Raw genomic sequence first — 27,917 nt, 5'->3', positions numbered from 1 at the left:
ATGGGGAGAATCATGCTGCATTAAGTTTTTTCTTAGATTTTATTGAAAAGCAGCTGGTTGACTGTACATCATGGCCACCTAGTGAGGATTCAGCGATATGACAGAAGAAATCATTAAGGCTGAGAAAAAATCCGACTGTGAGCGTTAAGTTTTTAATTTCCTGTGAAGTGAAATTAGCTCCTTCGGGTGTTTTAAGGCAAAAACCGAAGCAGATGCTTTCACCTGCTTTGTCATCAACACTTTGTTTAGGTGTTTGTATATTTTAGCTTTTATTAAAGACACATAACGTAAGATCAGTATATCTGTCCTTTCTAACTAATAAACCAATCCAGTAAATGCTTACAACTTAAAAACCCTTCAAATAGTTGTGCCTAGGTGTCCCCAATAAGATAACGGTATGAAAAAAGAATTCGTAGAAAAACATTTTTATTTCTGTCCCTTGTTGCGATTCACTCTTGTCAAGAAACCCAATGGGATCGTCTGGCCTCTCCGCTGCGCAGCTGCGCTGAGCCTGTCTCTGCACGTCTTCCGTCTTCTCACTGAAAACATTTGCACTGTTGCCAGCAGACCACTCCCTTTACAACTGAGTACGGAAGAGCAGTGTAGTCTAGACTTGCTAACTATTGCAGCAATCAGATAATGTGTTCCTCCTCGGGATTATGAGCGCAGAAGAGAATGGCGGAGGCCAGCGCGCTTGAAGAGCTGCAGTCGGAGCTCACTTGTCCGGTGTGTCTGGAACTTTTCCGTGATCCGGTGATCCTCGAGTGTGGACACCACTTTTGCCAAGTGTGCATCATTCAGTGCTGGGAAGCCAAGGCGGACGAGCTATCGAACTGTCCAAAGTGTAGAAAGTCGTGTGCTCGTAAACTGCGGCCAAACTCGCTCCTGTGCAACGTCGTGGACAGTGTGCGCAGAGCCCGTGCCATGGACGCAGCTGCTGGGACATCTGGATGGGACCATGCAGGTGCTCCGGAAATGCCAGAGGTGCACGAGCCCGGGTCAAGCATGATCAGCGTGGCCTCGTCCATCGGGCACTGGTCCCACCTTGTTATGGACATGTGCGAGGAGCACGAGGAGAAGCTGAAGCTTTACTGTGAGGACGACCAGCTTCCCATCTGTCTGGTGTGCGGCATGTCCCGGGACCACAAGACCCACAATGTCATTCCTATCACAGAGGCATTTGAGAACTACAGGGTACTGTATTCTAGATGTTCTTGGAAACTTCCTTCTCTCAACTATCCCAGACTGCCCTGTTTCTTTATGTTTTACTCTGAATCAGCTCGCATGTTGCTGTTTTTTTTCTTTGGTTTTTCTAGTTTTTATCATTTATTTATTTATTTATTCATTCATTCATTCATTCATTCATTCATTCATTCATTCATTCTGCTGGGTGATTGCTCCATGACAACTAGCTGTATGGAGTTAAAGACAGGAAGTTCTCCAGCTCTGGTGTCAGCAAACTGTTTTCACAGAGCAGAGACACCATGGCAGTTAAAACACACACCTACTCACCCACCAACACACACACTCACACACACACATACACACATCTCTGTTTTACAGGAATTCAGCAGACTCGTCTGAGCTCAATAACTGCCCTATGCTTTCATGCTTACCAGCTGACTATCATCATTTTTTTTTAAGACTCTTGACTGTGTGCTGACATGTTTTACTCAAAATTTCTAATTCTTGTATGTCCGAGTTTTCAGTAGAGGATGGGAGGACATCATATGACTCCTGTTAAAGCGTGAATGCTGCTGTTCAGAGTGAAGCACCGATCCAATTAACCCGTTCATTTAAAAATAATCTTGTTTACCAGCTTCACTCCTTAACAATATTTTGTATGGTTGTTTATCTCTTTTTCTGGCAACCAGGACAAGCTGGCCGTTGCTCTAGAGAGGGTTCAGCTGCAGACAGAGAGGGCCACGCTCTTCCAGAGACAGACCAATGAAAAGATCCTCCTCATCAAGGTATCCAGATGTTTGTGTTTATGTGAATGGGATATTGGGAAAGACAGACCGTCTCAGGTAAACCCAGCTAAAAGTAAGAAAAAGTAAGAAGGAATCAAGTTCTGGCATCTTGGTGACATTCACCTGCATTGCTCACTTTTACCTGTCAGACGATACTGAGAGATGATTCATCCTAATTATGACACACCAGGTTTTAAGTCAGCCTTGTTTGAACATGAGAACTGTCCTTTTGGACCAGAGGATCCACTTGAAAGAAGATATTCAAACATGTCTGCTTCTATTTGTCTTTCTCAGACCTACTTTTTTCACAGGCAGACATACCAGACTCACATGTACTTTCACACACATATACTGTATGTAGAAAATGTACAAGTACATAGAAAGAGATAGAGCAGGCAGGGTTTAGACTGGCACACTGCATGATTCACCTAAAACTGGTGTGTTAATCTACAATATGGAAGATGTATGTTTGCTGCCTGGGAGCATTTCTGCAACTGCAGATAGCTTCTCATATCTCCTGGAGGTTTCTGCAAGCTCCTCCTTTCTGCCGACCTGCTTGATTGTCAGCCTGTGGGGTTTTTCTGTCTGAAATTTTGACCCACTTTACATTCAGAGTGACAGATTTTCACTTCTCTGTTTGTCACTTAGACAGGATGTGGATGAGCAAGGTTGAGCGGAAGTTTGTCTAATCTGTCTTTTCCTGTGATTTTCTCTTTCTGTGTTTCTGTGTGGAAAATCAAATAAACAGCTGACAGATCTGTTAGCAGCTAAATCCACAGGAATTGTAAATGCTTTATCTATTTGCTTTTAATGAGGTTGCTGTTTTGACAGATGGCTTTTTTTTTTTTTTTTTTTTCAAAACATGACACACAGCTTTTTGTGGTTTGAGCAAGTGAAATACTTGGTGCTCTTAATGGTGAAAGGAAATGCAGGTTATAGAGGAAAACTATACGGGTAAAGAAGCTGTAATGTTAAAAGCAAGAAAAAAAACAAGATGCTACCTATATTTTTATTTTTATATTAAAAAGAATATGGCAGAAAATGCTAAAATAATACAATAACAGCAGAAGAATAGAAACAAAATATCACCTGCAAGCATCTGGTGTACGGCAGGATTCACATGAAGCTTGATGAAAGTGAACCGGGTTTGGTTTTTTGATTCAGTGTTGTACTGCTTCTTTGGAGAGGATGATAAAATCTGTTGGTATTTTATGTTGAAACAAAAACTTGTTTAGTTCATGTGTGCAGAAAAAAATTGGTATTTCACCTAACACAGACTCGTCTAAAACCTAGATGAACTGGGATAAACCAGTTTCTGTCAGATTTGACCAGGAATTGTGAACATCATAGAGTTTTCAATGGATGCTGATGTTAAACTTTATAACCAACAATATGGAGAAGGTGTGTACTGGTACATATCCAACTGCCTTAACCAATAAAGCTCAACTTCTAGTGTCACCATAGACATCTGCTAAATTTCAGCTGATATATTTTCTCAAACTTCTTTATAACAGGGTGGTGTGTAGATCTGATGCTGCACTCAAACTGATTCATATCAAAAATGGACTTCTTCTGATCAGAACTGGAACATGAGTGAACCACCTAAATGGTTCTCTTTTAGTACGAAAAAAATATTCAGTTTAACACCAATTTGATTTTTCACCTCTTGTCTGCACAGTAGCATAATTAATATTAATTAAAATGTGTAACTATGTTAAAGGGAAATTATGTGTTTCATTTTTTTTCTACTGTCGTATCTGAATAGTAAAAAAATGTTCAGTGTTAGCACAAACCCTCTGAAAGAGGATATATACAGGGGACACGAGGAATCACTTGACTAGCTTTTTCTTTTTCTTTTTTAGCTCTAAAAAGCATCACATGAGCCTTTTTTTTCTCTCCAACTCACAACTTTGTGGATTTACTTCGCTCCTCCCATTAGAGAGGGATGGACATGGTCAGCAACAAAACTCAGGTAGGCTGCGATGTACCAACAGAGGGATGCTAAGAAAATATCCCCCACACCAGTACACCGCCACCAGTTTGAGTCATTGGTGCAAGGCAGGATGGATCAATGCTTTCACATTGTTTCCACCAAATTTCCACCCACCGTCTGAAGGCTGCAGATGAAATTTTTATTCATCTTGAATCCTCTTTCTTCCCCACTCAAATATTCAGTTTGAACTTCAGCAAGTTGTCTTGACCATGTCTGCGTGGCAAAATGTATTGAGTTGCTGCTATGTGATTGGATGATTAGCTCTCTGTGTTTACAGGGAAATTGACAAGATCATTTATCATTGTACCTAATAAAGTGGCCAGTGGGTGAACAATCTTTCAGACATTTGTATTGTTAGCTGTTTAAGTGAAGTATGACAAACAAAAACCACACACAAATTAAAGTAGTGAATAAAAGCAACCGAGACAAAATGAGCTGAAAATATAAAGTTTAATTTTACTACTTAAAGGATAAATCCTTAAAGCATTTGGTATGTTTTTGTTTGATTAATGCATTGATTATATAACTAATTAGTTACAAATTAACATTGATTAAGGAACAAACTTAATTGTGGCTGACTACAACAAGATTCTTTTTATCAATACTTTGATGCAAAACAAATCAAAGCAGAACCATTATGAGCAGAAAACTTGTTTATTTTGCTATGGAAAAAAAATTCTGCTTTGACCAGTGACCAGAGTTCTGTGTGTTTCAGGGCAGAGCAGGAGATTTGGAGGAGCTGGTAACTGCAGAGTTTGGCCGTCTGAGGGAGTTCCTACTTGAGGAAGAGGAGCGCATAAAGGAGAAACTGCAAAGGGAGAAAGAAGAGAAGCTGAACCAGCTGGAGGAGGCACTCACCAAGGCCACTGAGCAAATCAGTCAGCTGGAAAGTACTGCAGAAAAACTTCACCTCAAACTGAGGGAGGAAGAAAACCCAGAACAACTCAAGGTGAGAGTGGAGAGGCAAGATGGAGGAACATGAACATAACAGCTGAGCAGACGTCAGGAAATGTTAAAAGAAAATGATTAAGTACAGCGTCAGAGATTTCATTTATCTGCATGTCACAGCAGAAACTGAGTGCTTTGTAATCATTTCATCTGTTTTGTTTCAGGGAATCAAAGATTTCATCGGAGGGTGAGTGTCATTTGTTGTGTTTTTATCTTTTATCGGGATATTGCAACGTTAGTGTTTTCTTACAGCTTTATCTGTAATCTTTCATTTATGCCCACATAACTGCTGTCCTAATGAAATGTCACAAGAAGATGAGGCATTGTTTTGCAATCAGTTGTAAGTCTAGTTGAAACACGATGTGAGGGCTTGATTGTGGTTTAGTGACTCATCATTGTCACACGTCAACATGCCTACTTGCCCCCACAAGGAAGCAGAAATATTAACGCAGTAATACAATGAATTAAACTATAATTTGATGTATTTGGACATATTTATCGTTTATAGAACCTTAAGGTTTTTTTCCCCATATTTAAATGATTTGTGTGGCAGCTAACATGGTTTAGCATATTTAGCATCTTTCCTCCTAACCTCAAACATGTGGTATATTTTCTTTTTTACATATTGATGTCATGCTTAATTATTCTCTTCCTTTCAGAGCTGAGAGCGTATTTGAGCACCCTCCAGAGGTGGGGGTGGATCTGCAGTCAGGAGAGTTCATGGGACCTCTGCAGTACAGGACCTGGAGAAAAATGAGCTCAATCTTTCAGCCAAGTATGAAGACTGCACATCACCTCAACACAAGTACAGGCAAATCTAGCATTCATAACTTATAATCTGTAAGCATGGATAAATAAGAAGATATACAGATAAGCAAATAGATAAGTAAAAATAAACAAGTAAATAAAAAAAATTAAAGAATTTAAAATGTTTTGACAAAGACAAAGATTGTAAATGGGCAAATATCCTGTCTTCTAGAGAGCACACAAATATATATAATTTTTAAAAAGTTAATAATAATTATAATAATACTAATAATAATAATGATAATAATAAACTGAACTTATAAAGCAATTCTCTATACAAGTATAACAATATGCTTCCTGCGGCAGCAGAAAAAATCAAATAAGACAACTTAAAACAAACAAATAACAACAACAAAAATAACAACAGAAGAAGTGTAATTGTAAGGTAGCTTATTCAATCAATAAAACATCCAAAGTGTCTGACAAAATCATGGCAGGCTCTCTGATGTTCTGTATTAAAGAAGTGTTTCAAGAATTCATTTAAGAGACGACTCTGCTGACCTAGTCTGCTCTGCAGCTCATTCCACAGTTTATGGTTATGTAACCGCACAAACAAACAAACAAACAAGTAAACAAATAAATAAATAAATAAAAGGCAATTGCTATACATTGCTCTGATGTTTCACAGTTTTGGAAATGTTGCTTATGTCAGCAACATAGTTATGTTAATGCTATGTTAGCATGAAATCTGTAAATATTTCTTCAATGTTTCTCATCTAAATTGAAATTGTTTACAAATTATTATTCATTATTACTCAGGAACTACAGAAAATTCATAACAGAAAAACATTACAAGGAAATAAATTATACAAAACAAACTTAAAATATTAGAAGTCTGTTGTTCTGCCCCAGTTTGTTCCATCCTATTGCTAGTCACACCGTAGCTGCTTTTTCTCCTTTTAAAACCTTTCCTGAAGTTGTTTATACACGTACTAGTGACGCCAACTCTGTCACTTTTATTATTTTTTAAAACAGAACGGCTCATACAGGCTCAGTAATCCTCTCTGTGAAAACCAGACTGACTTCAACAGGAAATTATTTTTTAGGACGCATTTAAGTTTGGTATATTTTCAGAGGACACTTTTGAGTTTATCATTTCATCATAATGTCAGCCACCTAATTTAGGTTAATGCAGGTAATTTTCTAAAGCGTCATCATATGTTGTTGCTGGAAAACTATCCCTGTGATGCAACACCAGTGATTAAGAAAATTTCTAGGGTTACATGACAGTTACATCATTTATATTTAATTTGTGTCCAGGTAGCTAATGCTGTTATCCAGCTCGTCTTACATTAATTGCTGAGATAGACATTTCATTTACCTGCTGAAGGTCAGTGCTAATGATGCTTCGGCTCTAATGGTCTTTATTTTTAAACAGTTTTTTTTCCCTTTCAGTTTTCTCTGCGGTTACCCTTGACCCAGACACGGCCTACCCGTGTCTGTGGGTGTCTTCACGCCGCACCAGCGTCCATGTGGGAAGAATCCAACCAAACTTGCCCAACAACCCTGAACGTTTCACCCGTTACAACATCGTGCTGGGGTCTGAGGCCTTCGCCACAGGCAGACACTATTGGGAGGTGGAGGTGGGCTGCAAGACAGCATGGGGTCTGGGTGTGGCCAGCGCCTCCGTCAACAGGAAAGAAGTGGTCAGCCTCTGCCCTGATGATGGTTTCTGGACCTTAGTGCTAAGGGATAAAGGTGATGGCACCAGTGAGTACGAAGCGTGCACTGACTTAGACGAGAACTTAATATACCCCTCAAAGCCCCCTCAGAGGGTTGGAGTATATCTGGACTATGGCCGAGGTGAAGTGGCTTTTTACGATGCTGGAGACATGAGCCACCTCTTCACTTTCTACAATGCAAGATTCAAAGAGCCTGTTTTCCCCTACTTCAATCCCTGGCCAATCATCAATGGACAAAACCAAGAGCCGCTCACCATTGTGACACCTCACTGGGACTAGATTTTCTTTTATTCTGAGAACTGATATGAGGCTTCTGTATAGCTGGACCTATGAGCATTTACACATGTGCCTATATAAAAGTTTTTTTGCCTGTATGATGATACATTTACAGTTAACCGTGTTCCCTGATAGATATGCAATTAAGCTGGAGAAGAAACAGCATAAGGACACTTTAAAGGAGCAGAAAGTTTTAATGAAACAGCCAAAATGAATGACCTAATGTTTCAAAAATGTGATATCTATGCACCTAAAACCCTCTGTGTTTTGTTCCTCTTTGGATCCACTCTTTGACCAGCAGAGGATAGCATTTCTTCTACTCGGTAGCAGCAGATAGCGTGCCAGCCAATGTCAGCTGACAGCACAGCTAATTTCCTTCTACATATTAAATTCATCTGTTTTAGGGTGTATCATTTTGAACTGCTTTAGCATGACTATTACTGCTGTCTCATCTAAAAGCTTTTTTTTTAGTCCACCTAAACCTCAGCTCCATCTTGTCAGGCATCTGTTGTCAGTGACACCTGCACCTGAGGTATTCAGGTTGTTTCAGGACAGAATGACAAACACATCAACTGAACACAGTTGATGAACACAAATCATATTATCAAATAGGTTAAATTCTTACCTGGTCATCATATGTGTATTACTTAAAGAATTGATCTTTTAATTAAAATACTTTGGTGTTATTTTTTTTTTTTTAGATATTTGTGTGTTCACTGGATGCATTGACAGTAAGAAAGATGAACCAATATTATCCTTAATATTTTGTATTGCTTTGACTAATTCAGTGTTGGATGTGAGATTTTACTGTTGGAATCATTTTTATTTTATGGGTTTTGTAACATCTAACTTCATAACATGATATACTAACTTTCTTATGTATCCAGTTTTTGTTTTTTTTTATCTTGATGACCTTTTGTGCTTACTAGATTTCAGTATCTGTGCTCTCTATAAGCCTTTATGCTGTTCACTTCATACCACTGTTGCGTAACACTACTTTCTAGGAATGAATGTTGCTCTGTCTGTGTTTTTAGCCTCCAGCTTAAGATCACAGTAAATCTTTATGTGTGTTTGACACACGGTTTTTAATAATATGATCACATTTTTTGCAGATGTTGTTGGTACAGCTGATTCCACCAGAGGGCAACCAAAGTTTACAGCTTCACTCTGTTCATTAAATGTCCTTGTAAAAACATTTTATAGACAATTTCTGATCAAACATTGACTTATTCTTAACCATTTATCAAGTCATTCAAGACTTATTTAGGTTTATAACACAATTCACAAAACTGTTTCAATATGTAAAAGAAGTATTTCATTATTATAGTGTAAATAATGAAAAATGTTTATAGTGGTGCTCAAAAGTTTGAGGTTTGCCAAAATACTCAACAATGTTTTAAAAAAGTTAAAAGTAAATAAAAAGAATCTTATTAAACCAATTTATTTCTAAGATAAAATGATAAAAATTCAATCTCTTTGAATGGTAAAGTATGTGAACCATGATGATTAGTAAATGCCAGGTTGAAGGTGACATTACAGTTAAAGGTTTTTATCAATATGTGGACGATCAGCTATGAATGGAAGCCCCACTTTATTAAAGGTACGGAGGGTCTGGTTGTTACAGCATCTTTCTGGAAATGTTTCATGGTGCAAACAAGTTGACTTACAGAGGACCTCAACTAAAGGTTGTGTTAATGATGACCAGGTGGGTAAATGTAAACCATGTTTGAATAATTGGGGTTCCGTTAATCTACAGTTAGACATAATGTGTCTGTGTGTGGAAATTCAAGACTACTGTTAAACTCCCCAGGAGTGTTCAACCCACAAAGAGCAGTCATATAATTGTTTAAGGACACAAAGAAACAGCAACAATGGTGTATGTTTCAGCACTGCAAGGAGACACTGATCCTCAAAAGGGGATTAAACACAACCAGGAAGTGGAAATGTTTAATCCTAAGACATCCATAAAATGGCGTCCATGAGGGTGATGCAAAAATAATGTATTTGACTCCTAATAAGACAGTTTAATAACCTTATACCAAATAGTGTTGATTTCTGTCCAACCCAAAAATGATAGATGTTTATTTAAAAAAGTAGTTTATGATGAACTGAATGTAACTCAAAAATAAAACAGTTGTCATACACTGACCTTTGCCTTGACTTACAGTGTTAACTAAATATGAGTGTGGTTGCCTAAAACTCACCAGACAAGATGTGGCCTACAAGGAAATTGCCATAATCTGTGTCCAGACAGGCTTCCCGTATTCTGACCACTTTATTGCCCACAAAGTGGACCATCTGGATCACATGTTGCCCACCGGAAATTTGCCATAAGCCAAACCAGGGAGGCAACATCTGGTCCACTTCTGGAGCATGCAACACTTGCCAGTGCCCTAACTGAGCCATAAGTGCCAAAAGTAGCCTGGACTTGGCCAAAACATGTCTGCTATCTGGGTAGTTATATACAAAAAAGACATTCTCAAGGGTTGGTCAGTTTTCAAGCAACTCTATAAATAACTTGATATGACAGGAGTCAAACCTACATCTTGCGGATGCAGACAAACTTTGTAAATAGGGATATAGAGAATTCATATCCCCAAAAATCTGAAGAGAACCACCAACCGTGAGGACAGGGAATGATGACTAAGATTATGATAAACATTTTCTCTGATCATTTGCTGTGGTTCCTGTTATTATTTTGTTGGTTTTTCAGCTTTGTTCTGTTGTGGATGAGAAAGAAATAGGAGTGGAAAATTATCTTTAAGGTAGAGGAAACTGAGTGTTAAACAATGAAGATTGTTAGGTGTAATTGCTCTCCATGCTTTTTACTTGGCTTCTTGGTAATGTGCTTTTTTTGGTACTTTGTTTGAAATCTTATGTTGTCGATTCTTTCCTGCTCTATCTGCCTTGGGCCAACTTTTAACCAGGCAGCACTGGATCAATACATACATCTCCTGACCCTATGGTTGTGAGTTGTTGTTTTTTTTTTCAGGATTACCCATGTGTGGAGCCTGAAAGTGAGACAGAAGAATACCTCCATAAATGTATAAGATGACTTTATCCTGGGTACCCTCAGATGGCTCTGCATCAAGAACCATGATTCATCAATAGCTGATAAAACAGCATGGGCTTGAGATTAAATTAGGAAACTTTTGTCCAAAACTACAATAATGGAGCTGGATTAAAAAATGTCTCATAAAACTTTACTGTGCATTAAAACAGTCTTATGGAGGAAACATTAAATTTTCTGGGCCCAGAAACATCTGGGATGAACTGTCACGCAGTGCAGCTGTGGTCAGAATTATCAGTTAAGGTAGTTTTTTTTTTGTATAAATGGATGCAATGTGCTACAAGCCAAAGATAAAAAAAGATCAATAGGACTCTCATTAACAAATCTTAAGGCCAGGCTCTGTGATGGTGTGGGGCTTATAGCACTGCCAAGTGGCAATGCACAATTACACCTAAATATCAGTGTTAATGTACAGAAAAGTATGTTGAGATTTTATAGCAACATATGCTGCCTTCAAGATGCAGGAATGCTCTTGCATTTTTCAACCAGACAATGAAGAGCCACATTCTCCCGGCCTCCCTGCTGCTGTGACCTGTACCTAATGTGTGGGGAATTTAAAAAGGAAAATAGTAAGAATTGCAACCCTCACACTTTTGCACACTTTATGACATATTTGCAGAAAGAATGAGTCAAATTAAACAGAAATATAAAACAAAGAATCTTCTTTTTATGAACACTGTCTGCATTGGTCCAACTTTCCTTAACTTTGTGTTGTAATTTAAGAGCCCTTCAATAAATATGAAGCAACATGGAGCTCATTTAGTTTATTTGTCTGCCGATCCAGAATACCATATCACATATTATAGCATCCCACTCTACCTCACAGAGTGAAAATATTGTGCTTTCTCATTGATGGCATTGTGTTACGGGGCTGTAAACACCTGTCATTTAGGATGATCATTTGATTACCTGTGTCCTGGCTGAAGATGAGTTTGGTGTTTACCTGTCAAAGACACCCACAAAATGTTCCTATTTCGTCGTCCAGTTAAGCAAGGTTAATGAGTCTGTTTGTGCCAGCTCAGTAATTCAGTAATCTGTGGCTACAGTTACAAACAAATAAGTAATGAGAATTAGTCTGACGCAAATAAAACTCATCTGCTCGGCTTAATCTCTCTGCGACATCTGCCTATACATTAACCATAGGCCCTGATCTGTAATTAGATATCACTGCAGGTTGATCAACATGCAGAAACGCAAGCCTTCACCTGTCCATTACCAGTTAGCTTGCACTCTTCATTCATCTTTCTTTTGGGTGGTTTAATGGAAGGCGACAGACACGTTTGAGGTGAAAGAAGCTGAAAATGGATAAAGATTCTTGTAATTTTCTCTGAAATTTCTTATACATCCCTATCTTCCTCTTATTTTATTAAGCTCATTCATCCTTTCTCTTTCAGATGACAAATCTGTTCTTAAAATACAACTACTTTTTCAAACCCCCCCTCAGCTGAGTAACTTTGCATTTCTGTAATGGATCTCATTTCTGCCTCCATCTCAGAAATTTGTCTCTGACCTCCCATCAATAATCAATGAGAAGAGGGGCTGAAAAAGGACAGGGAGGCAGCTGAAAGATGGGGTCGAAGTCATGAATGGAAACCTCATTAGGAACTGGAGAAAAGTCAAGCTATACATTATCCATTGTCATGACTTCAGATTGAAAGAGAAATGCTTAAAGTGGGTTAACAGGAGATGCTGAGTGAGAATGCAAGAGAGACAGTGATGTGAGGGAAGGTAGTCAAGGTCAAAATAGGAGTAAAAAGTCATACTTTATCAGCTCAGAGCTTTCAAACATCCCCTTTTTCTATTGGACAAAGGGTGAGAGAAGGATAAATAAACTGATAGCATCTTTTATTTATAGAAAGCTGATGCTTTTAGTGGAATTAGTCACTTTGGACAAAGACTGCAAAGCTACGAACAGCTCTTTCAGAGAGCAGAAAACCACAGTAATATGTTTACATGCTTGCATGAACCATTGTGTCTAAAAATAGAGGTCAGTGGTGACATGTCCACCTGTGTGTGCATGTGTTCGCACTCAGCCATGCTTGCTGGATGAGATTATGCATGCAGGACAACAAAGAGGTATTGCGCTGCAGCTAAACTAAAGCTTTTCATCCCTGAGTAGCAGCTGAGGTTGTTGTATCCCTTCATCCCCCATCTTTTCCAAACTAAATGAAGAGCTGACTGGGGTGTTTCAAACCAAACAAACAAAAAAATCTCATTTGTGTTACACCAAAGGTTGTAAATGTGACAGGGGATTGAGGGTGGAAAGATTGTGAGAAGGAGACGAGTGGAAAGGGGCGAGGATTACTGTCAGAGGAAACTGACAGTGACAAGAAAGATGCAAGAAAGGATGGGAGGAGAGGGATTGTGAGACAAAAATTAAAATGCAAAAGATAAATTAAGCGGCTAGAAAAAGATGACAAAATACATTTCATGATGTCTGAATGCACTCGGTTGACAGGAGGAAAGCATAGGTGCAACAAGAGGAACATTTACTTGTAAGGAAGAGGAAAAGGTGGAAAAAGGAGAGGAAGAGAAGGAGAGGTTGAGGTCGATGAGTTACAGGTAGATAACAAGAGAGGGCCACAGTTCAGGAGGTATAGAGTGTCACCTAAAGGATCAGGAGATAGCAAGTGGGGGCAGAGGTACAGGAACTCAATCCCAGAGTGAAGACGACTGATGTTGATAAAACCTCCTCATCTGAACACACCAAGAGACAGATATGGACAGAAGAGCTGTGAAACTCTGAGGAAATACAACTATAGAGAGGAAGCACGGAGGAAGAGCTCAGTCACATTTTTCTTGGAATCTCTTCATTCATTCTCTTTTTTTTTTGTACTTCAACCAAAAAATACATTATATTATTGTTTTTATTTTATATATAAAGATTTATAGGAATCTGAGAAATCTAAAGACCTTTGCAGCCGAGTTTTGGGGGATTTTAACATATTGAAGTAAATTCAAACAGAGCTACAGCAGGAGAGAGAAGTGAAGGGAAGAGAGAGGGTGAGGGAGGGGGAGGAAGAGTGGTTGTGTGTGTGTGTGTATGTGTGTATGTGTGTGAGCCTGTCACACCGAGATGTTCATGTTCATTCGAGAGTCGTCTGCTGGAGGAGGCGGTGCTGGAGCAGCGAGCTCGACTCCAGAGAGGAGTGCAAAAGAGGTGTGTACAGGGGGTGCATTTTTACATATCTTTATATATACATGTGTGCATGTCTGTCTGCTTTTATGTAGAGGTTTTCACTTTAGCGAATGCCTTTGTAATTGTTAAGTTTTGCATGATTTAATCATTTTTGCTAAATTAAGCTTAAATTTAATGATGGTAAGATAATCTTAAACCACAGTTAGTCTGTGAAAAAGGTGAATGTTTGCTTTCTAGTGTAAAAAACGCTCATTAATGAGTTTTGACATAAACTAAATTGGTGCAAGTGGTACCTTGATGAACTGAAAAACCTGTTATGTGTCAGGCTAAGAAAATATCTTAAAATGTCCTATGATTTAATGTGACATGATGAGACTTTCTATGTTTTGGGCTTTTTCTCAAAAAAAGGCCAAAAAATTGTCTACAAACTGAGCCGCTTCAATTCCAACATGTAAAGTGTGTCCATTTGCTCTCATGTATTATCTCTTTAACCCCCTGTGCCCTTTCAGGTGCAAGCTTCCATCAAAAAGAAGGTGGAGAAGCAGAGAAAACGAAGCATCTCACTGGGAGTTGGAGTTGCTCAAAGTGTGGTCCCTCAGTCTCAGAGCTGTCCGAAATCCAAACAATTACCCCAGGTGATAACAGAGGGAGCTGAGGACAGTGAGATGCAGAAGGAGAATCTGGAGGAGAACCTGGAAGAGGAACTGGAGAAGATGATGGAAGGACCACAAAGGAGGGACCATAGGGAGAAAGAGCCAGAAGCAGATCCTGTGGACCTGCTGCCTATAGTAGACTCTGTGTTTGGACAGGTAGGATCCATCATCTGTGTGTATCTCTGCGCTCATGTTTGTAGGAGTGTGTATGTATGTCTTATCATGTTGCTCCTGCATCAAGTTCTCTGGCTGATTAAATGTCTCAGCAGTGGCTTGATCGAAACCCTACGCCTCCTTTTAGATTGAAAGCCTAACTCTGGACGGGTTGACATAAGTAGCAGCAGCCTCCCTTACAGACCTCTCTGATCTCAAGAGGTCAAAAAAGTCTTAAAGCCACATTCACCACAGAAAAAAATTAAAACATTATTGCCTTATTTAACCCCCCAACTCATTGTGGAAATTGTGGTATCTTCAAAGCATGAGGTTTGAAGCCAAGATTGATGACAACTTGTGTTAGAGAGGATTTAAGCTCTTTAACTTAGGAATCATTACGAAAGTGTAATCCGTAACAGATACGGCTATAGTCAGCCTGAGATCTGGTGATCATCCTCTGTCTGCTGTCACTCTATCAGCTCAGTATCACATCACATCCCATCGCTGGTCAGAAGTAACACACGTCACAGTGCAACACAGCAGGTTTCCATCACACAAGGTCACGCAATCATGATGAGAGAAAGAGTTTTTGTTTGAAAATTAAAGACAAGAAAATAAAACTACACTCATCTGAGTGAGTCACAGTAGACTCACATATACCTGGTCACGTCAGCACACCCTGAAGAGATTGTTGAGAAGCAGGGCTGAGCTTAGCAACAGGATACTAGAATAAAAAGAAAGAAAAATGTGATGTCAGTAATGATGCTAGTGATCAAAAATAAGAAAAATCTGCTGAGTGAGTGGGAGAAAAAGTCAGCAAAGTCTAAAAAGAGAAGAGAAGTAATTCATTTCTGCATGAAGCTTGACTAGAACAGACAAGTCAGACACTGAGTACTCTGAAATACCCTCAGCCCCCACATAATGAAATGTAGAGAAACAGATGGCCTGTGCAAATTAATCATCTTCTTAAAGTGATATTTGTATAAAACAAGCCATTACATGACCACATTACATGATGTAATGCGACAAAACTTAATTGATTTAGTTTTGCAAATGTTACTTCTCTTATGTGCAGACTGTCTGCTCACTGGAGAGCTTTTAGATTTTATCAGGTATTGACAACTTTCATTTTTAGCTATTTGGACTGATCAAGTTTGTTCCAATGCTTTCAGGCTTGACCAACAACAATTAAATCAAACAAACAAACAGCAGTGTTATAGTACAAATATGTTATTTTTTTATTTTTTTATTTTGCATTTTACAAAGTTGACCCTGCGATGGACTGGCGACCTGTCCAGGGTGTACCCTGGCTCTCGCCTGCTAATTGCTGGAATAGGCTCCAGCTTCCCCGAACCCTGAACTGGATTAAGGGATATATATATATATATATATTTATTTATTTATTTATTTTTTATTTTTTTTCCCCTCGAAGACACCAGGACAGGATCACCATATTACATAGATTTATTTATAAATGCAGAGTTGTCACCTGTTGCAAACACTGGGCACATTATGGAATGAATATTAATAAAGGAGGCTCCTTTCTTCCTTCTTTCCTTTGTTCCTTCCTTCCTTCCCTCCCTCCCTCCCTTATCCACACTTGAGCTGAACTGCTTCATCTAGTGTTTTCCTGCTTATCAGCTGTCATTACTTGAAACCATCAGATGTAGATTTGACACCAAATCAGCACATGATCCACCGGTGTAGGTACTCATACACACACGCACGCACACACTTAAGAGAGCAGTGAAAAAAAAAGAGAGAGAGAAAGAGTCATGTTACCTGAGAACTGACACTCGCTCATATTACATGCACATACACATACACACACACAACACAAAACCGTAAAAGTGCTTGTTTACGTGTGTGAGGGATAGAATTAACCTCCAGCCGCTGTCAGTGCTGATACCCTGATACAAGTGCTTGAAATGTAATCAAAACAGAAACCCAGTAACATAAATAAACCCGTCTGTGCACATGTGCTTGCACACAAACTCACACATGCACTTATCAAGTGCATCTTGTTTTCAGGATTAACTGAAACCATCAGAATCAGCGTGGTAATTAATCTGGTTCGATGGTGTTGTGTGTCCTCGGTTGCTGCCATTAGTGCCAGTTTTGTATTACAGTGAATCATAAAACTCGGTGAAAGCTCATACATAGAAATGATCTGATGGAATGTGTAGATTTATTGGATTCAGGCTTAAAACAGTGTTTTGTGGAGCTAAGTAGTGATATTTTCTGTAACTGATGTAAACAGCAGGACTGCAGATGGATTACTTTGGGCTTTATATGTAGAATCATTGAAAAGAGTCCAAAGACAACATCAAATGCTTAAACCTTAAAAAGTTTTCTTTTTTTTTTTCTTTTTTTTTTTTTATTATTTTGCTCATTTTGAATTTGAAGCTAGCAACCTGCTGACAGACTAAATATTTCCAGTGGTCTGGACTGCTGTCTGGCTGGTTTAACACACAGACTCTTTAATTCTATGCTGCTGTAATATTTACATAATGCAAACTGACGTCATCCTGCTGAAAAAAATGTTAAGCCTTACTTTAAAATGCTGGATGGCAGCATATGCTGCTCAACATTTAGTCATGCATTAGTGATGCCTTTTACAGAAAGTTAAAAAAAAAATTAAAAACAGTGGATCAAGTAAATAACATAATTAGGAAGGGGGGGAGAAATAAAGTACATTCTGATTAAAGCGCAATAAAAAAAAACGCTGAATAAAAAGCTATACTGGGATGGAATGAGAAAAGGTAGTTCTTCAATAGCATCTTGAAAGTTTGTAAGGTCCAAGTAGCTCTTTTATGAACCGATTGCTTTGGGACACAGATTTGGAGAAGCCACTTCAAAGGCAGAATCACCTCTGTTTTTGAGGTTGGATTTCAGAAAATTTCAGTGACCCCAGTGACCTCTGAAGAGTGCAATAATGTAGAAGTTCCTCCAGATCGAGTTGAGGTGGATCATTCAGAACAGGATGAGCAACGTTTTGTAGGGACTGAAGGGCTGCACATCTGAAAATTTAACCACAAGATGGGGTACACATGCTAACCGCCCATCTCATCAAGTCTGAAAAATTCACAGCCTAGAAAATCTTCTTTTCTGCAATACATACAACAGCATGAAGGTAACTTCTAACTGCTGATTATTTATATATTTTTGGTTGGGTTATGATTTGTAATGTATTCTGGAAGACACTCAAAGCTCTCCTATAATATTTGTTTTATTTAAGTGTCTATTAATGCTGTACTGTCTGAACGGTAATCTCATGGCATATCAGATGTTCTGCATTTAAAACAAATATGTTCAAATTCCTTCTCTTGGTGAAAAACATTTTTTCTCATTCTTTATTCTCAACGCATGCGTCATCTCTTCTCTGCCATATTATTCTGATATTAATTATCTGCCCCTGGCAGAGACAACTGAAGGTCTATTTTTTTGTCCAGGCTAAATGTAGACAGCGGTCCTTGCAAGAGATGAGCTAAAAAGCAGTAGGAATTTTTCACTTGTCTCAAAATTCATTAACAACACTTTGGTTAGGTTTAATCTGTATATCCTGACATGCAGGGATATCATCAGGAGATATGGCACTGATGTTAACAGCTATGCGGATGATACACAGCTTTACATCGCCATGTCTCCTGATGACTTAGAGCCAGTTAACATCCTTTTAAACTGTATTTTAGATGTGAAGTCATAGATGGTAGAGAATTTCCTACAAGGACAAAACTGAAGTTTTAATTATAGGTCCTGGTCTCATTGTGTGAGAAATAAGGGTGCCCTTTTTTACTCTGAGCTGAATTTTTTCCACACATTATAAATTTCACAAAGACTGGATTTTTCCATCTTAAAAACATTGTCAGAGCCCACCCATTTGTTTCTGATGCAGATGCATGCTTTTATCTCTAGTAGAATAGATTATTGTAATGCCCTTCCCCTTGGTCCTCCCAAAAAGAGTACTTCTAACATACAATTACCATACTTCAGAACTCAGCAGCATGTGTGCTGACAAGGACCAGAGGGCGGGAACATAATAAGCCAGTTTTAAAATCACTGAGTTGGCTCCCTGTGCATTTCAGGACTGATCTTAAGGTTCTCTTAGCAGTTTATAATTATATATGTAAAGCACTTTGTGTTGCTTTGTGAATGAAAAGCAATTTATAAATAAAAATTTACTTTATTTGATCATTTGAGTTACATGGCTGTTTATAATGCAGTGTTAATTTGGAGCATGATAATCAAAACCAACAGGTTCACAGATTCACAGAATGGCATTATGTAAATCAAATACATTATATTTTTATTCACAATTCACACTGCCTCCCAGTTAAAAAAAGACTGTTGTGTCTCTAATAACTCAACCAGCCACTGAAAAGATTTTCTGACGGCAAATAATTGTAGAAAGTAATGTGACTTTGAGCTTGTTCACAAGGTTTAGATAATTTGTTCCACCATCAGCACTGTTTTCTGTCTACATGCTGGTTACATAAGAGTCAATCAATCTATCAGACCATTAGTTTCCTCTGCAGGTGAAGTTAAACTAGATTTATGCAAAAATTTCAGCTAAAAATAGAATCATTACGTAGCAGACGTTCACAGTAGCAGCTGTTGAGGTTATTACACTGCACTAAAATGACCCCTAGTGGTCATTTATTCATATTGCAGTAGACATTAAGAGTTGTACTTTGCCTTTATTATGATCCTGCACATGCAGTTTTCCTTTCCTTATCTGTATAATTTTGTTTTGTTGTAATAAGACAGATTATGATTATCCTATAAAGGTTTATTTCCCCCACATTTAAACTTCGTCCTCTATCAACCTTTTACATTGTTGAAGTTTCAGTCAGTAGTTCAGCCATCAGGTCACAGATTGCTTACACAGTTACTTTCAGGCAGGCTTCTGTCCAAATAGTGAAAACTCAAAGAAACTGTAATGTAATTGTAATAATAATTTGTTATGTAAATGCTTTTTCTTTTTCTTTTTTCTTTTTTTTTCTTTACATTCGCTGACTTCAGCTGCTCCTTAAAAGAGCGGCTTGATACAAATAACTTTAAAGATTATAAACAATGACACAACAGAGCAAATACTACTGCGCATGTGACTGTATCTCAACTGATACTAAGCAATACCACACACATAAACATGTTACACTGACCTGCATTTACTTGTCAGAGACTCTAACCCAAACATGACTACAACCTGCTTGAACCTTTTCTGTCCCAACTTAAATCAAATCTGTTTCAAAAGTTAAAACTTTTTAAGGACTTGTGTCTCCGGGACTCACATCAGGGTGTTCCCTGTCTCCATCATGAGCAATACAAACCCACATTTCCAAACACACACCCAATCTGTTGTGTGTCGGGATGCTCTGTAGTAAGCACAATGCTAAATCTGCTTTTGAAAGGATTTGCTGACCGATGCTTTGAAAAAGCTCAGCTGACCACTCATAGCATTACACTATGTTAACATTACCATTATTTCAGGCAGCTCCTGGGAAGTCAGAGGTGGGGTTCAGCAAGAGTTAAAACCATCTTGGTATGGCACAGTTTGTGCATCAAACTGTGCCATACAGGCTGTAGCTTTGTGAATTATTGCAGCTCATTTTGAGTTTTTTTTTCTTTTTTTCCATTAAAATTAAAACTTTACAGTGACCATCAAATATGACAAATTTAAGAAATACAGTTCAGTTACCTCTTTTCGTCTCCCAAAGAGTCTGTTTTCCTGTCAGCCAATCATCAGAATCTGACTTGTATGAAAACATCTTTGTCAGTGAGCATAAAAAATAATAATGTGTATGTAAAGAAATTTACGTGATGCAGATTGATAAAATGGGATGAACGTGACTAATTATGGTGCCCAGCAAACTGCAGAAGAAGGCAGTGGTTGTAAATGTGCAGCAGCAGGAACACAAAAATCTTGAAAATACCAGCGTTGAAAGAGAATGTGGACAATATGTGCAAAGTAAAAGCAACAATCCAACCAGTAGAATTTGCAGTACGTAACGCCATGACCCTGAAACTGGGAGTGGCTCCAACAGATCCCAGGAAGGAACATTTAATATTTCAATGTACAACACAGTACTTACTTTTTTCTCACCATCAGTCCATCCTCTTTAATTTAACATGATGGAGATTAAACCCTCTCTGTTTATGTCCTCTTAAATCTCCCTCTTAAACTCTTCTCGTTGTAGATGAAGTCATTTGAACATTGGCGCATGTGAACAAGGGAGGCGGGGAGGAGATAGGGGGCAAGTGAGGAGAACAAGAGCAGGGAAGAGAGATAGATGGGGAGATTAAAAAGGAGAAGACAGTGATGCTGCATCTGCAAAGAGATACAGCTGCTGTTAATGTGAGTTTGACTGGGTTGGGTTAGGTTTTGTCAGTCAAGAGTTCACATACATGGATTTTAGTGGAGCAGTGGCATAAAGACAGAGAAAAGAAAAGAGGAGAGACAAACTGAGTGGCAGGGTGAGGTTGCTTGTTGACTTGAGGAGGTTTGGTAATGGGCAACTGCACCGAACCGCCTATGAAAGACAGCCTGAAGAAGGTAGGAACTTCATGTTCTTGCTTGTTCTTGTTAAGGAAAGTTTTGTTGATTTAGTTTGTTTTCAAATTCTTTTTTTTATTCTTAATTATCTAAAATCTGATCTTATACATCCATCCAGTTAATGATTGTATATTTTTCTCATGTAAACTGCAGCACTGACTTTAAAAAAATACTTGAAAGTAGTGTTTACTGAGAGAAAATTCTCCATACTGTTAAAAAACATTGATGCAAAAGTTTGAAGCTGAGTTTCTGTTACTGTAAAAGTTAAGCAAACACATACTGACCTGATATACAAAAAAAAAAAAAAAAAAAAACTTCATTTGCATTTCTGCATATTATAAACAAATGAAGGCATAAGTAAAAGTTTGTGCACATTACTTGGTTAAAACATAAGAGTCAAAGTTTGTTAACAGTTAACCAGAAGGAGTTTGATGGTTCTTTTTTGGGAGCTATAGGATATTATTGAACTGTTTTGTGTGGACTGCTCTTTTGAGGTCTGTCTACAGATTTTTAATTACATTCAGGTCAGTAAACTGTGAGGGTCAATGGGAAACTTTCCAGCTTGTACCTCTTTAGGTTGTCAGATAAATATGTGAGTGTTTAAAATAGGCATTCTAATCTCAAAGCCATTTTTGCTTTTATAAGTCAAAATCTGTACAAAACGTAAATAACAGGCTCATTTGTGATTAATATAATTTTATTTTGTCTTTTCAAAGTCAGTTCTTCTTTAAATCTTGATTCAAAGTGCCCAAACTTTTACATTTCACTGCATCCCTTACACACAGACAAAACATGTCAGTAAAACAATCTGAAGATGAGTAGAATAGTCTCATAGTAAGACTGCAGGAGGGAGGCATCAAGACAACATAAAGACTTGTTCTCACTGTTAGAATTAAGGTGGACTGCTTTCTCATAATAAGTGCTTATATAATTCAAAGTTACAGCCACGCTTGATCCAATGCCTCTATAGTGAGGAAACAGTGGGTTCCTTCAGTGAGATAAATAAGGTTTATGTGTAAAGAGTGGTGGTGTAACTGCCTGGTCTGCCTCTGAAAGGGGGCGATACAAGACGCCCTCTGTGGTAAGATGAAGGGCCAGCAAGGTCTGCAACCGGAGGGAGAGAAGGATCAGGATGTGGAGGAGACGCCATACAAGGACTCCCTTGGTGTGCTGGTGAAGAACTGCAATGTGCTGCACAACATCGTGGGCCCAGCCTGCATCTTCCTTAAACAGGGCTTTACTCAGACACTCGTATGTAACAGACAGCGACATTAGTGCGCACACTGTGCCCTCACACAACCTCAGTGCAACTTTTTCCACTCGTGTCAGTTCATTTTCATCCCCACATCGTGGCCCTCCACCACACCAGCTGTGTTGTGCCCCCCTCCTCCCTGCATCGCTGGCCTGAGAATCAAATCCCCTGGCACTGCACATGCTCAGAGGGATTGATTACTGACTTGGATGGAAAACCATTAATTGGCTTGTGGAGTCTGTTCCTGTTGGGCGCAGGCTAAATGTGGAGATACAGGCTTCAGAAAAAAGGGACCACATTAGGAATCTGTCTGTATAGTAATATCATGTTGCCACTACAGTACTGGAGATATGACCTGTTAAATCTAGAGGGAATACATTTAAGATTAGCACCACGTGCAAATCCAACCCTGAAAATAGTCCACACACAAGTCAGTGCCTTTGCTGCACTTGTTGGAAGTCATCATATAAATACAGACACTTTTGCTTTAGGATGCAAATTTCTTTGGTTTATTCTACCATTTCAAAGGTGATTGCATCCTTGTTTGAGGGTAGGTGAAAAAATTTACTTTGTGGTTGACATTTATGGAGATATTGAAATGTGGTTAGACTTTAGAGACTGGATAGAGAATCTGCAGAGGTAAATATTTTGTCCAAGCAGCCACAATGAAAAATGATCTCATGCAGAGTTTCTTCAAAGTTCTTAACTTAATATTCACTACACTTCATCACAGCTTCTAACCGTATGTGCTTCTGTGCTACAACAGCATGACTTCTTTATGCTTCTAGTATGGGGACAAAATGTTCAAGTATTTATGTTTGCATGGAAATAAGAGAAATGTGTCCAAAGGTCTGAAATCTCCCCAGTCTCCTTAATGTTGATGGTCACCCGATTATCGCATCCATACACCAAAATGCACTGAATGATTTTAGACACTAACTTTCATTTTAATGTATCCTGGTTTTGATGGTGATGTAAATTAACAGAGAAGCTAAAAGTATAATGTAGATAGTTCACATTGCTCACATTCTACAGCTCAGTTCATATAAAGGCAAATTCATTAATCAAATGTTGGCCAGACATCACATCTGTTGCCACACATAAAAAAAAAACATAACCAATATTTTCCATTCATTACTCATTTTTGTGTTGTTTCACTTGATGTTAAATTTTGTTTACTCGCTGTTCAGTGTGCCCTCATAAAGTTTGCGATTGTCTGTGTGAGTGTGTTCACCAGCAAGATGCACATATATACACATCTAGCTCATGAGCATTTATGAGTTGTGTGCGTGTGTGTGTTGATTTATGAAGCAAGAACTTAATGTGTGAAATGTTTCTTTCTGACAGGACAGAGAGCTGAGACCAGAGGAGATGGATGGTGAGATCGCTGTAGTCATCATGTTCTACAATAGATGAAGATACCAGACTTACAAGTATGTGTAAACAATCATGTGTTGTATTTAATCAGAACTTCGAGAGGCATTTGTGGAGTTTGATAAGAACAAAAAAGGCTACATCAGTCATAGAGACCTGGGGGAGTGTATGAGGACCATGGGATACATGCCTACTGAGATGGAGCTCATCGAACTGAGCCAGCAGATCTGTGAGTCCAACATCAGCCTGACATGAACATCAGATTAAAAAACCAACAGAGCAAGAAGAGCATGAAGGTTTGTAACATTAACTTTTTTTTTTATTGTTGTCTGTGAGTTTTAGGTGGAGGTAAAGTGGACTTTGAGGACTTTGTGAAGCTGATGGGACCCAAGATGCTGGCAGAGACTGCAGATATGATCGGAGTCAAAGAACTACGTGATGCATTCAAAGAGGTCTGGATGCACATATTAACCACTGAATGTCATCCAGAGGCTCCAAATGCGCTTTTGCTTCTGTGACTAAATTCAAAGATCTGATGTTAACAAGATCATTTGGGAAGAAGCGATAAATTAGAAGCACTCAGAGAGAGAAGAGCTCCACCAAGCCATAGGACAATTCACCTGAGAAAAACCCAGAAAGGCCCAACAGCCCACCCACTTACCAACCCCATTCCAACACTCTTATGGATACTTCAAGCTAATATCACTATCTATTTCCAATATCAGAACAGATGTAGCACCTTATTTAGAAGCCTTAATTAAAACATTATATGATACATTTTTGTCAAAAACACGTTTTCTCACAGCATCTAAATGCACACCTCACCTGTGAGTGTATAAACTCAGGAAGAGAACAGATTTAGTAAATAAAGCATACTTTTTTTTTTTTTTATCTCAACACACCATTGTTATTTACCATCTTACACTATTTAGTGTAAGAAAAAAGCTAGAACATAAAGGAAATTAAATGTGATTTTATTGGTGCCAATGCTCTTATGTTATATGATGTGATGTTAATGGAGCAATAGTCCTGCTCGCTATGTTTCTGAGGAATAGCTCCCCAGCAAATCCATGAGATTTTCCATCGTTTTTTGACCTGGACTTCTGGCAGTTCAGGAGATAAGATGTTGTTTTCTGCAAGATACGAGGGTTGGGTACTGTCAGGTTTGAACACAGCATGTGGTCCTTAGCGCTGTATGAACTTCTGAATGACTGGCTCCAAAATAGTAGCTCAGTATCTCTTTTCAAAAGAATTCTCTGTCTGTGTTGTGTGAGGCATGAGCAGTCAACATCTTTCTTATCTACAGTGAACAGTTGTCAACACACTTTCATCTTGGAGAAACAGGAAATAACTGAGACAGTGTTTACTGTCTTTTAATTCCAGCTGTCTAATCCCAAAATACCAACTATGAGACAGTAAATGAGTGAAAAACCTGTAGATTCTCAAACACTTGCAGTTTTTTGTTTAGAAACACAACTAACAGAATCCGCTGATCAGAGCAACGAGTCCTCCGATTCACACTCAAACAGGCCATTTGTTCACACAACCTCTAAAATGATGCTCACATAGTGGCAGATAGGAAGTGAGAAATGAGCATTTTCACATTGGATCGAATCTCATCCATTCATTCAAATGGACGAGGTTCCACAATTCTCTGATGCTGGCAAGGCTATAATGAGTCAGGGAGGAACGGATTATCTCTCCATCCTCATTTCCACAAAAGAAAAATGTATAAATGTTTGATGTGTTCTCACAGTGACCTTACGTTTGTCTGATGTTTGATTTGCTATGAGTTGTTTAAGCTCACAAAAGAAGTCATCATGAGAAGAAACTTTACCATCTGATGGTTTAAAAAATGAAAGAGACTGATCTGACAGCAAACCAGTCATTGTGTATTAAGCTTTGTGTGACTCTTTCCATTCATTTCTCCATTTGTGGACAGTTTGACTCTGATGGTGACGGTCAGATCAGTCTGACAGAGCTGCGCGAGGCCATGAAGAAGCTGATGGGAGAACAAGTGACCAACAGAGAGATCAACGACATTCTCAGAGATGTTGACCTCAACGGAGATGGCCAAGTGGACTTTGAGGGTAAAAGAACTTTATGTTTTCAGTAATTCATCTTCCTCTTCTTCTTCCTCCTCACTAATTAGTTTTCTCTTTTCAGAGTTTGTGCGGATGATGTCTCGCTGAGCATCTCTCAGATGCCCAATCAGACCTGATGCCAGAAAAGGGACCACAATGCATTGCAGTGAAGTTTCTTTTTACTTATGTTTTTTGTTTGTTTTTTTGTTTTGTTTTTTCCAAAATTATATTTTTATATTAAATAATCAAAAGAGAAATAGTCAAATGAAGTATTTAAAGTGTATGAACCGCTGTTAAACATATCAGTAGATTTAATGATCCAACCCAGAATCCTGTTTTTATATTTTTATATGTTGTAAAATGAGTGTAAAATCTTTATTGTAAAATGTTTTTAAATGAATAAAATGTAAAGTTGGATGAAGAGAAGAACTAGTGTTGTGTGGTTTATCAAATCATGTCAGGATATAAGAAAAGCTTCACAGCTCACATATGAAATTAACAAGGTAAATACAGTGTGTTTAGGAAAACAACAATGTTGTATAAATATGTCAGACGAAAACTAGAATGCCAAAGTCCTAGGTGCTCCATAAACTATATTTAAATAAAGTTACATTTAAACATGAAAAGCTGCAACTGTTCTTGAGTAAAGAGTAATAATTTAATCTGATAATTAATACTAAAATATTGTTTAATCAATGGTTTCGCCTACATGTTTTAGCAGTTTTCAATTATAATAATGATAAAAAATCATTTCTTTGATTCGGTCCAACTAATAAAAAAGTAAACTGCAATAAATATATTGAGAAAAATGTTATTAGAAAAATGTTGTTAGAAAAAGATAAATTAGTAGTATGCATTTCCAAATAAACTTAAACCATGAATATCATAAAATACAAATTTGTCATTTAGAAAAATCCACTATATCCACTATTTATTTGATTAAATATTATATGCTAATGAAAATTGATTTAGGAATAAAGGTAACAACTGTAAAATAAAAAGAAGCTGACATGGAAAATGTAAAAAGTAATAATAAATTTAAATAATAAATAAGATAAAAATATAAAGATTTATTTGAATGAAATAATAATAAACAACTTTTTTATTTATTATTTAAATCAATTATATATAATCAAGTATATTTTTAAATAATATGTTTATATAAATAGTTTGTTTGCATGCTTTCCTTTATATATATTCTGCACTTGCTTGATTTCCTTTTTTTCTGTCAGTTTTCCTTAATTATTAATTTCCTTCCTACCATCTGTTTTTTAATGATAAAAACACACACGCACTAACATTAAAAAAAAAAAACAAATTTTATGTGCATGCAGCAACAAACTAAATAAAAAAATTAAATAGACTGTTGACTAAAAAGATTGTTAAATGCTTGAATTTTTATATATCTTTCTTAATTTTTTATGATGTTTTACTGTTTTTCCTGGCACTAATATTATCTCATGAGTAGAAAGTGCTTCATGAGGAGAAAGGGCTTTATGTATTGCCATCTGGTAAAGTGTGTGTTATAGATTCCAGCAGGAGGACGTCACATGATCACCCCTACAGGTCTGCTGCTGCTCTATTGGCCTACTTCTGTTTTTATTCTAGACGTTGCAGCTGTTTTCACAGACAAAGTGTGACTGGAAAACTCTTTTAGTGGCTGATCCAGCAAAGCTTTATGAACCACATTGAGCAGGGTTTAATCTCATAACAGCTGTAAACCATGAGCACTGGTATCACATTATTTTAGATCAGACCAATAGTCAGGTTTTTTTTGTTTAAATTAGTCTTTAATTGTGTTTCTTTTGATGGTAATGTTTTGGTTTTTTTTGTTTGTTTGTTTGTTTTTGTTTTTTCAGGTGAATTTTCAAATAAGTAGCAACAACAACAACATTGAAATCAATATTTTCCTTTTTATTGAAAACTTGGCCAGGATTCTGTACAGCAGAGAGGGTGTGCAATG

General features: G+C 37.8%; 2 protein-coding genes across 4 annotated transcripts; both read left to right on the top strand.

Annotated features, from left to right (window-relative positions):
• Positions 1-571: 571 nt before the first annotated feature.
• LOC121642845 (zinc-binding protein A33-like) lies at positions 572-8,201 on the top strand. Of its 2 annotated transcripts, none has more exons than XM_041989847.1 (6): positions 572-1,194; positions 1,875-1,970; positions 4,679-4,912; positions 5,076-5,098; positions 5,571-5,686; positions 7,114-8,201. In XM_041989847.1, the coding sequence occupies exons 1-6, from the start codon at positions 676-678 to the stop codon at positions 7,677-7,679; spliced, it is 1,554 nt and encodes a 517-aa protein (XP_041845781.1). In that variant the 5' UTR covers positions 572-675; the 3' UTR covers positions 7,680-8,201. The 2 variants fall into 2 exon arrangements, with proteins under 2 accessions (XP_041845781.1, XP_041845780.1); XM_041989846.1 differs by having other exon boundaries at positions 5,571-5,716.
• A 5,621-nt stretch (positions 8,202-13,822) lies between these two features.
• On the top strand, positions 13,823-26,272 carry cabp2b (calcium binding protein 2b). 2 transcript variants are annotated; one of them, XM_041989862.1, is made up of 7 exons: positions 13,823-13,906; positions 14,395-14,694; positions 23,844-23,874; positions 23,965-24,099; positions 24,213-24,322; positions 25,813-25,960; positions 26,037-26,272. In XM_041989862.1, the coding sequence occupies exons 1-7, from the start codon at positions 13,823-13,825 to the stop codon at positions 26,060-26,062; spliced, it is 834 nt and encodes a 277-aa protein (XP_041845796.1). In that variant the 3' UTR covers positions 26,063-26,272. The 2 variants fall into 2 exon arrangements, with proteins under 2 accessions (XP_041845796.1, XP_041845797.1); XM_041989863.1 differs by lacking the exons at positions 13,823-13,906; positions 14,395-14,694 and adding an exon at positions 21,083-21,244.
• Positions 26,273-27,917: the final 1,645 nt, after the last annotated feature.

Source organism: Melanotaenia boesemani, chromosome 7, assembly GCF_017639745.1.
Source record: "Melanotaenia boesemani isolate fMelBoe1 chromosome 7, fMelBoe1.pri, whole genome shotgun sequence".
Taxonomy (NCBI): domain Eukaryota; kingdom Metazoa; phylum Chordata; class Actinopteri; order Atheriniformes; family Melanotaeniidae; genus Melanotaenia; species Melanotaenia boesemani.
Note: the sequence above shows the minus strand (reverse complement) of the source record. Positions and strands in the feature narration are given on the sequence as shown.

Bases quoted from the DNA above. Each gene is read 5' to 3' on its own strand.
- cabp2b (XM_041989862.1), top strand. From the start codon at position 13,823: ATGTTCATGTTCATTCGAGAGTCGTCTGCTGGAGGAGGCGGTGCTGGA. The intron at 14,695-23,843 runs GTAGGATCCATC...TCTTTCTGACAG, and splicing joins TAGACTCTGTGTTTGGACAG to GACAGAGAGCTGAGACCAGA. The intron at 25,961-26,036 runs GTAAAAGAACTT...TTCTCTTTTCAG, and splicing joins TGGCCAAGTGGACTTTGAGG to AGTTTGTGCGGATGATGTCT.
- LOC121642845 (XM_041989846.1), top strand. From the start codon at position 676: ATGGCGGAGGCCAGCGCGCTTGAAGAGCTGCAGTCGGAGCTCACTTGT. The intron at 4,913-5,075 runs GTGAGAGTGGAG...GTTTTGTTTCAG, and splicing joins AAAACCCAGAACAACTCAAG to GGAATCAAAGATTTCATCGG. The intron at 5,717-7,113 runs GTACAGGCAAAT...TTTCCCTTTCAG, and splicing joins TGCACATCACCTCAACACAA to TTTTCTCTGCGGTTACCCTT.